The 9,922-nt window shown below is 55.2% G+C and overlaps 4 protein-coding genes across 4 annotated transcripts; 3 read left to right on the forward strand and 1 right to left on the reverse strand.

Annotated features, from left to right (window-relative positions):
• Positions 1-39: 39 nt before the first annotated feature.
• Positions 40-1,749, forward strand: A1Q1_04927 (uncharacterized protein; the record flags this gene model as incomplete). The annotated part of the gene is made up of 5 exons (XM_014321734.1): positions 40-413; positions 453-807; positions 884-1,118; positions 1,189-1,360; positions 1,419-1,749. 5 exons carry the CDS (start codon positions 40-42, stop codon positions 1,747-1,749), a joined length of 1,467 nt encoding a protein of 488 aa, XP_014177209.1.
• Positions 1,750-2,106: 357 nt separating this feature from the next.
• A1Q1_04928 (uncharacterized protein) lies at positions 2,107-5,574 on the reverse strand (the record flags this gene model as incomplete). The annotated part of the gene is made up of 13 exons (XM_014321735.1): positions 2,107-2,252; positions 2,303-2,533; positions 2,605-2,680; positions 2,854-3,258; positions 3,296-3,447; positions 3,490-3,865; positions 3,921-4,165; positions 4,222-4,625; positions 4,666-4,873; positions 4,928-5,075; positions 5,126-5,295; positions 5,352-5,414; positions 5,460-5,574. 13 exons carry the CDS (start codon positions 5,572-5,574, stop codon positions 2,107-2,109), a joined length of 2,739 nt encoding a protein of 912 aa, XP_014177210.1.
• A 492-nt stretch (positions 5,575-6,066) lies between these two features.
• Positions 6,067-7,442, forward strand: A1Q1_04929 (uncharacterized protein; the record flags this gene model as incomplete). Its single annotated transcript, XM_014321736.1, has 3 exons — positions 6,067-7,225; positions 7,269-7,334; positions 7,375-7,442. 3 exons carry the CDS (start codon positions 6,067-6,069, stop codon positions 7,440-7,442), a joined length of 1,293 nt encoding a protein of 430 aa, XP_014177211.1.
• A 347-nt stretch (positions 7,443-7,789) lies between these two features.
• A1Q1_04930 (uncharacterized protein) lies at positions 7,790-8,485 on the forward strand (the record flags this gene model as incomplete). Its single annotated transcript, XM_014321737.1, has 2 exons — positions 7,790-8,185; positions 8,243-8,485. The coding sequence occupies 2 exons, from the start codon at positions 7,790-7,792 to the stop codon at positions 8,483-8,485; spliced, it is 639 nt and encodes a 212-aa protein (XP_014177212.1).
• Positions 8,486-9,922: the final 1,437 nt, after the last annotated feature.

The following is a 9,922-nucleotide window of genomic DNA, read 5'->3' on the forward strand; positions in this document are numbered from 1 at the left end:
CAGCTTTTGTCACGAACACACTCTCCAGCATCTAACATCATGGCTGCAGTTCCGACCAGTGCCACAACTTCTAGTCTACCTAAGCCAAAGGGAACCGTCGGCAACCAGCCGCCCGCCGGCGCTGGGGAGGAAGGCGACGATGAGGACGACGTGCGCCTCGACGTTGCGTTCATCCAAGGCTTTGCAAGGTATGCTGTGACTACAGGCTATGCTAATAGCTTCAGCAAAATTCAGCTCGCTCCATCTGAGATTGTCGATGGGGCAGAGGTCCAACGGCCAAAAATCACCATTCCGAAGCGGGGTGAGAAAGATTTCGAGCCCTTACAGGAAACTGTCAACCTGCAGGAAATGATGCTGCAAAATAGTCGCCAAGCCCTCTTCGATGCGCTCCAAGGAGTGCGCGGAATGTCTTCGTGCGTGGCTCACGATGCCTTTCACTAACTGTTCCTCAGCAAGTCTCTCTCACACGCGATCATCACACCTCAATCTCCATACCCCCGGCTGGTCGTTGCTCGTGGCCATGTTCTCGACACAATGGGCATCTCCGTCCGTTCGACCTGTGGCGGTGGCGGCAAGACCGCCGCTCGGGTTCACTTGCTACCTGAGGAAGCAATCTATCTTACGGAGAGAGGATCGCTTCAAATCTGGAACGGTCGTGCCCCGGCCAATGCTCGCGAGGAGGAGGAGGAGGGCATCGGAGCCTGGAGTGACGAAGAGTTCGGCATCAAGGGAGCCGTAGAAATGAGCGTTATGGAGGTGTACGGCGCTTTCATGGGAATGGACGGCTTGACATGGCAACGGTATCAGGTAAGCTTCGCAGTGTTATCCGAGTGCTGACTACGAGGCCTTTGCATACCTGCGGAGATTGGGCTACACCGTCCAGCGAGTGAGGCGCTTCATTCCCTCTTACTTCCTGACGCCGGAATATTCGCTGTCAAAACCTCCTGGGGGCTCTTTGGGACTTTCTGTCCGGACGGCTGGTGCAGCTTTGGCGCGTATCGCCCGAACAGTATTCGACGGCGCCCTTTTCCCCGTCCACCTTGTGACTCGCATCGGGCTCGCGCTCGCACGGCCGCTTGTAACCACTGGCCTTCATAATTGGCATGGCCAGACTTACTGTGAGTAGTCCGCTGTGAAAATGCTCACGCTTAGTTTCGCTATTCACTTCCCTTCGTTGCATTCCAGCAGGTCATCAGAACCCAGTACCCCTGCGGCCAGTGTTTGAGGAGGCCTCCGTATACGACAGCCTCGTCCGTAACCCTTACCTTCCGTTCTATCACGTATGGAAGCCCGCAACAACGTGGAGTAAGAACAGCTGGGACAAGGGTAGTGCAGAGGGGCTTTATCGACAGAAGCCCGAGTATACCGTGGCAGTAGTAGAGTGAGTCCGAGCTTCGTGTGTGGTGCTCATTTCGCAGATCTCGTGATACTCCGTTCCCTACCCTGGGGCAGCTCGACGAAGTCTTCAACATACTTCCTGATGAGCCGACTGGCCCCGCCAATCGCGTCGGACCCCAGTACAACAAGCCGAATACGCAACCGCGTCCCGCAGACGGCCAGCATCGCTCTTTCTTCCAGCGGGTGCTGGTGTCATTAGGGCTGCAACCTGCACCATCCAAGCGTAATCCGAACCCGATGGGCGTGCTCCGCAACGGTGACCGCGCCCTTGTGGTCGCTGTGAATGACTGTGGCAACACCGGTTGGATTAGATTTGGGAGGTCCGGATTCGAGAGCATTTCCATGGTGTGATGAGCGTTGACATTGTGTACATATGCAGCTATGTTACAAAACAGACCTTCTTCACCACGCAAGTTCCGCATTAAACCGGTCCAGCTGGGCGTTCGCCGCTGTCACCTCCTTCTGACGCGCTGTGCGACGATAGAAAATAGGACAATCCGCTGAGGTGCAAATGACGTCCTGCAGTTAGCAAAACAAACTCCTCGAAACCCTTCACCTGATGCAAAGACCCTTGGCAGCGCTGGCACTGCGTCCACAGCCGGGCAAAGTCGACCTGCAGCTCCGATGCCAGGTCCACCTGCTTCTGGTACAGCTCGGGCAGATTCGGACGGCAGTTCACGCACACAGCGCTCTCTGCGATCGCATCAGTCAGGTTCTCCCGTACGGAAACGCACCCTTCGAGCCCTTCAATGGGGTTCGGCAACCAAGACACGTCGCTGTCTTCACCGCAAACTTCATGAGACCGCCGACGGTCGGCGTGGCAATCTGGATGCTGCGAGTGTGTTCACCGGACACTGCCGTCAGTTCAACGTTTTCAACCTCTGGGTCCTTGCTCGCAACGCACACAAACTGTTAGCTCGAGAGCCCAGAATGGGTTCGAAGATTCGCATCAGCGGCTTCGACAGCTGGTTCTCCAGGTAGTAACGGGTGTCGATAGGAACGTTGTTCTCCAAGACGTAGAGAGGGTCTTCGGACTTTTCGTATGCGGCCGCACCCTTGATACCTTTGACAATCACATACGCCACACGGTCTCCCAGCGCAGGAGCGGAACCGGCATCTCTTTTCTTCATCCTCTCTGCAAGCTCGACGTGAGCCTGCTTGCCGGCGTAATCTGCTGTCAGCCCCGTAACTACGCGGGTTACAAACCGAGCTTGGCCAGCGCCTTAGTGATGACGAGTTGAGACATATCAATTTTGTTTTGGAGAAGATCGGCGATCGTTTGCTTCACATATCTGCAAGTCAGCTCAGCCCCGCCCTCAACTCACTCTTCAGCTCCCTTGACATCTCGGTCGATAAGCATCTTGTAGAGGCACGTTTCGATCATCGTTGACACCAAACGACAGTTGTCTCGGCGAACGGTCTGTGACTGTTAGCTTTGCCGACCAGCACGCTCACCTCGATACCCTTCGTGTCCATCTTATCGTACTTGTCCGGTCTAGTCCAGTAGAGACCTGCGTACCTCTTTTTGCTGATGAGCAGATAAGGAAAGTACACCTTCTCGAATTCCAGTTTGATTGGCTTTTTGAACTTGGCGGAAACGAGGTCGGCGGCCTCCGCTCCCAAGCGCATGGCTGTCGGCAAATCCGGGCAGCCAAACTTCACCATGACCGAATCAGTGTCACCGTAAATGACTTGAGCGTCGTGGTCGTAACCGTTTTGGATTGAGTACTGGGCCTCGACCTCGCGCTTAGTCATGTCAATCATCTGGCGTCCGTATGCGGTCACAGAGGTTGAGATGGCCAAACAGGGAAGCTTTCCAATGGTGGCACCAGTGAAGCCATACACAGAGTTGGCACTGATCTGTTTTGGTCAGCGTATTTCCAGGCCGGCCGCATACCTTCAGAGCAAGCTGACGTCCGTCCAGAACAGCGCGTTTGAACGGATCTTTCTCCACCTTGAGATCGGCCTTGGCTCGTTTACGTGCACCAAGGAGATTCTCCAAGACATGCGGCAACAACCCTTTCCTTCGCTTTTCGGTCATGAAGAAGTCTCGTCGTCAGCTCGCGTCTCGCCAGTCTCAACTCTACTCACCGTTGTTTGGAGTCTGGACATAGTCCTCGTTTTCGACGAGACCCAAACGCTGAATTGTTGCCTTGTCCACGAGCGTGGTGTAGCATAGATTGTGCGCCATCATAATGGACGGGTATAGCGAAGCGAAATCGAGTGTCGCAATAGGCGTGTCGTAATAACCCTTAGAGGGCTCAATGACGGTGGCACCTTCGTACTGCTCGTCCGTGCCCTCACTACGCATAGCGGGAATCAGATAGCCTTTGTCCTTTGCGTTCCGGTATAGTTGCGAGATGACACGAATCTGCTGGCCACGGGTCAATACGTCGTTGAACGGGATACCAGTGACTCGCGCCAGTTCGGTGTAGTTGACGAGGCACATGAGACGGTCGAGAAGTCGCTGAGGCAGATAGGCATCCTTGGCTGTCAGTATTGCCTCATCCTCGCACGCCCACCTTCAAACAGTAAACAGCAAGACGACGGCGCGAATCGGCGGTGCCATTTTGAAGCTCGGTGATGATGGAGTGGTGAACATCTTCCTTTTGTTCCCCCAGAAACTGAGCACAAACAGCGTTCAGCGTGTAACTTCGAAGCTTGTAATCGCGCTGAATGACTTGCAGGATATCCATTTGTAGGCGACCATCCAGATTGACTGCTTTGGAGTCACGCTGACCAAAGGCTTTCGAAGAGAAATGGGTGTCTTTTACCTCAGAGCGAACACCTGATACGTCAGGATACGAAGAGACTGCCACTTACCTTCCAGACGTCCAAGGTACGAGAAGTCGGGGATTTTCAGTGCCTTTGCACGGTCGAGCAGGTACGGCAGATCGAAGTTGGATATGTTGTAGCCGATCACGAGATCGGGGTCCACCTCCTGCACAAAGTCTCGCCACGCCAACAAGAGCTGTCGCTCGTCCATGAACTGCTTCACTTGCGCTCCAACAATGTGGGCACATGTATTGAGAGTGAACACGTTGCGGACAAAAGGCTTCTTCTCTCCGTGTCGCATTACCATCGCAGCGATTTGGATGACAGGATCGATGTTGGCTTCGGGGAAAATACCCTTGCGACCTGCACACTCAATATCAAAACTGAGGACTCGGAGTGGCGCAATCGTCAACCAGTCACCTTCGGGCGCATGCGAAACGAGATCCGAGTAGCTATTGTTGTCAGCGCAGAGCGCGGCAAATATTGACGCACTGCATAGTGAACTCCAACTGGCAGCGCGAGCGCTTCTCTGATCCTCGGAGTACTGAGTACTTTCCAGCCGGAACTTCGACCCAGTTCATACCGACAAGCTGCACGTCAGCGGCGGCATCCAACACTCTCGTACCTTGGTGTCGATCATGAAGCGAAGAGGAAACTGAATGTTGCTTTCGTACGTCATCGTCTCCTGGTTGAACGAGTCCTTGAATGCGACTTGACCCCGTTCGAAAAGGCGTACTCAGACGTCAGTGCACACCAGAAGCTGGAGACCTATCTTTGACTTTGGGGAGCGCTTTTGGCTCAGTGCACACAATCTTGATAAACGGGACGTTGTCATCGCCTCTGTATCCCCAGAGCGACTTCCGATTCGCGATCTCACAGTCGGCAACGGCAAGGCTGCCAGTCTGTAGCGCCGACTGCATTGGTCAGCGCCGTTATCAACTCTCGCACCAACGTTCAGTGTATCTTTGAGAGGCGTCAAGTCGGATTGGAGAAATCCACTAGGGGCAGCAACATAGAAGTAAGGACGAAATCCGTGGACATGGGCCAGCATCGAGTTGCCACCCTTCGTTACACCAAACAATCTCAATGTCGGTCCAAATTGAGGGAGCGATGACTCTGCAACTTCGATCTGCTGGAAAACTTCAGGTCAGCAAGTCTTTACGAGGCTGTATACTCACCCAGAGTGTCTGTTGCAGGGTTGACCTTGGGCAGCGGCGGTCGCGGCCAGGCATCGTCCGTCTCTATCGAGTCTTCTGTCAGCGGTCTGAGTACGTGTGTCAACCTACCTCCTTGATCATTCTCGGCCTCTAGAAGATCTTGGAAGTCACTCGGGTAGCTGTCTTCACCCGCGCCTCCATCCACTTTTCTCCTCTTCGCAGACGGTTCTTGGACCTGAACCATGACGTGTGTGTTATGGTAGTCTTGGCGAAGATGTTGCTCGCACCAACACAAATCAACTACGCGCAAGTGGAGGCCGCAACAGGTGACGCGACTTGCTATTACGTAACTGAGCCCACGTGCCAGCCCTCGCTTCAGAAGCAAAGTTAGTTCCGTGGTCGGGAGTTGATATTCACCGGTAAAGCTCGCCATCACTATCTCTGCTCACTACTGTTGGTCGTCCGCGCAGGGCGTATCATGCACTGAGATAGCCCAATCCGCTTCGCTGTGTGTGGTCACCAGTACGTTTGCGTAAGTGCTGGATGCAGGCGTGATTTTGTCATCGGGCGCGCTGTTGGCCTCGTAATATTTGCACCTCTAGGGTTAGTCGCCACGTGGATGGTGTACCGGTAACAAGCTTTGCCGATCAACCCCGTTACAGTTCAATTAAAACAAGACACCGCGACTCCGAGACCCACCTCTTTGAACAACACTTTCCTCATCCTCGCCGCTGCCATGCTCGTCAAGTCTGGACTTGTCCGTAACGCCTTCCGCCTTCCTCGAGCTGCCACCGCTCACGGTCGCACTGCTCAGCGCGCTTACTCGACGCCGGCGGATGCGAAGGGCATCAACTTTGCCCTCAGTGACGAGCAGGCTGCCATCCACGAGCTGGCCCAGAACTTTTCTCGCGAGAAGATTGTCCCTGTTGCCGCCGAGTACGACCGCACCATGGAGTACCCTTGGCCCATTCTCAAGGAGGCTCACGAACTTGGCCTCATGAACACCCATGTCCCGGAGTCCTGTGGTGGCCCTGGACTTGGCGTTCTCGATGAAGTCCTCATCCAGGAGTCCATTGCTTTCGGCTGCTCTGGTATCGGAACTGCTATCGCTGCTAACGGTCTCGGACAGACCCCTGTGATCATCGCCGGATCGGACGCTCTGAAGAAGAAGTACCTGGGCCGCATGACTGAGGAATGCATGGTCGCCTCATACGCCGTTACGGAGCCCGGTGCCGGTTCGGACGTTGCTGCCATTAAGACCAAGGCTGAGAAGCAGGGTGACAAGTGGGTCATCAACGGTACCAAGATGTGGATCACCAACTCTGGCCACGCCAACTGGTTCTTCGTTCTTGCCGTCACCGATCCCTCCGCCCCCGTCAACAAGCGCATGACTGGTTTCGTTGTGGAGGCCGACACCCCCGGCGTTGCCCCCGGAAAGAAGGAGATCAACATGGGCCAGCGCTGCTCCGATACCCGCATGGTCAACTTCCAAGATGTTGTCGTTTCCGAGGAGAACATCGTTGGTAAGCCCGGAGAGGGCTTCAAGATCGCCATGGGCGTCTTCGATGTCAGCCGCCCCGTCGTCGCCGCTGGAGCTGTGGGTCTTGCCCAGCGTGCCCTCGAGGAGGCCACCAAGTACGCTCAGGAGCGTCAGACCATGGGCAAGCCCATCATCAACCACCAGGGCGTCGGCTTCATGTTGGCCGACATGGCCCTCAATGTCGAGGCCTCTCGTGGACTGACGTGGCGCGGCGCTTGGGTCCGTGACCAGGGAGAGCGCAACAGTGTGTATCCCGATGAAGAGCAAGAGCTGACCTGGGTAGCCTACGTCGCTTCGCTTGCCAAACTCATGGCTAGCAAGGCCGCCGTTGAGAACGCGAGCCTCGGTATCCAAGGTACGTTCAAGTTTTGCGCTTTCGCTGACATCAGTCTTCGGAGGCATTGGCTTCAACACAGAGACCCCGATGGAGAAGCTCTTCCGTGACTCCAAGATTTTCGAGCTCTGTGAGTTTATACGGCGCGCAAAAGTCACTGACAGTCACAGACGAGGGTACCTCGCAGATTCAGCGCCTCATCATCTCCCGCCACCTCCCCACCATGTACCCCGCTTGAATAATCCATGAACATTGCATGATGAAAGCCTTGTGAATATACTACCAGGTTACGCTGCACGGTGTATCTTTGAGTTGAGGCTTGGCCGAATATTGAGCCATTAAGCGCCGTCACGTGCGTTGGCGCCTTAAAGTCGCAGTGTGAGCTGAAACGCCTCACCGCAGTCCCAATTTGCCTCAGTGAGGTGAGGCATATCAGCGTGCCTGACAGGCACTATCAGCCAATTGCGGCTAGAGATGGCGCCGCCCCTCTTGCCATCGGTATCTCCCCAAGCCAGCATGCATCTATTTATAATGGGCAGCGCGAGGTTGAGACGGTTATCGCCATCCCCCCCTTCACGATTCAGCATGCTGTCGCTCCTCGCTACTGCCCTGGCTGCCTCTATGGCGACCGCCCACTTCACCCTGGATTACCCCGAGACTCGCGGGTTTGATGAAGACAAGGAGACGCAGTTTTGCGGCGGCTTCGCCACGGCTGCCACGCGCCAGCCGTTCCCACTCAAGGGCCCCGTCTGGATCAATAACCACCACAAGAAGGCCACTGTCGATGCCTTCGTCTCTTTGAGCACCGATCCCCAGAGCTTTGACGACTTCAACAAGACCTCGAACGGGACAAGCATTCCTCATCTTACCGACTTTTTCCAAGTCTCTGAGGGCGAGGCCTGCTGGAACATTGACTTCACCTCGTTGGGTTTGGACCTGAAAAACGGCTCGGAGGTGACGCTCCAGGTCCGCTTCAGTGGGGTGAGTGCAGTCACCCCGACCTCTCTAACCTCGTAGGGCGACGGAGCGCTGTACCAGTGCTCTGATCTCATCCTTCTCTCAGACTACCAGGTCCCGGCAAATGAAACCTGCAACAACGACGCAGCTGCAGGCGCCCAGAGCAATACCTCAGAAACCGGTGCCGGTCACGACGACAACTCCCACGCCTCCAGCTCCGCGGCCCCTAGCGCGACAGCGAGTCAGCAAGGCGGAGCCTCTCCTATCCTGGCTCGTTCGGGGGCGTTAGTCGTCGTCGCTATTGCTTTCGCGGCTCTTTTCTAACCACCCTATCGTCGATTACGAATAGCTTGTGCCCAATGCCCAGCATCGCTACTCTATCCCTTCTTCACAGCAATCTCCCCGTCCAGCTCTTTGTCATTCCACACTGTACACTACAAGTCCAGTATGCAGAACGCACAGAATGTATCGATTGAGTACTCACTCTGTCGCCACGTCCGCGTACCCACTCTGAGAGATGGGGCACTTGGCAGTTCAAACCGGCGACGGGGACGATGAATGAGAGTGGAAGGGCACCCGCGGGCAAGTTGGAAGCGTGCCCACGAAAACACCATCGTGCATAGATACAGCACTTGTGCGAGAGCCTCACTATGCTGAAATCATGTCCTTTCTTGGTAGCCTTAGAAAAGCGCCGATAAAGAACGTCAGAATTCGTCAGCTGATGTCTTAGGACGTGAGGAAAGCCGCAACAGGGCGATGAACGTAAGTCCTCGACTTGGATCTGCGAGTGAGGCACCTCGACAGGTCTTGTCATGCACCGTACCGGCGCCTGACCAACTCGACCTGCATCCACCCATGCGTGCGCCTACGCCTACGTGAATGCCAGCGTATACGGCAACGCTAGCGCTACCGTTCACGTCTACACCCACATTCCACAACTCCACCATTCCACAACCCATGTTGCCGCTATAGCGATCGTACACGTTACCGTGCACGCCAGCAGACACATTCACCTCACCGCGTCCGTCAATATATACAGACACACTACCACCCACACATTTGCCACTTGTTGTCAGGGCCGATGGCCCCTCCCGACAGGTATAGAAGAGTTCCGTTGTAGATGTCCTCTGCGCGGATCTAATTATCTGCGGTATGCCACACGTCTGCAGTCCCCACTGCAAAAACCACCTAGCCCATCACCTATCACCACCCCGAGGTTCGACCCAGCTCACTTCAAGCCAACATCTCTGTAACAACCATCGTTACTCTCGGATAGCGTCTATTTTTTGGCGTCACGTGATTGCCTCTCATCTTGTACTTTGCTTCCGTACCATCTCACGCTAGATACTTATCGCACGCTCGATCTGGTTTGTACTCCTTGAATTATGCCATTCTTGTCCGTCGTGGCTATGAGCTCTTACTTTGACTTACCCCATTGAACCCTTCGACTAGAAAGAGTCGGTGGCGTAGTGTCCTCTGGACAGTCTCGCTCTTGCTCTAATGGCAGCCTCAGCAGAAATCACTTGGCGGCATGGGAATACCGCAAGATCTTGATGCGCTCGACACGTTTGGAGAGTCGTCTAGCTTTGGCACAGCATCCTCGGTCCAATGCGCATCATGGCTTGAGGGCGCGAGGGGTCAGAGCTGACCTCTCCCAGATCCAATGTTTCCCACGGTCGCTCCCCAGCGTGCCCTCGAGGAGGCCACCAAGTACGCTCAGGAGCGTCAGACCATGGGCAAGCCCAAGAAGTCTCGTCGTCA

Source organism: Trichosporon asahii, assembly GCF_000293215.1.
Source record: "Trichosporon asahii var. asahii CBS 2479 unplaced genomic scaffold scaffold00071, whole genome shotgun sequence".
Taxonomy (NCBI): Eukaryota; Fungi; Basidiomycota; class Tremellomycetes; order Trichosporonales; family Trichosporonaceae; genus Trichosporon; species Trichosporon asahii.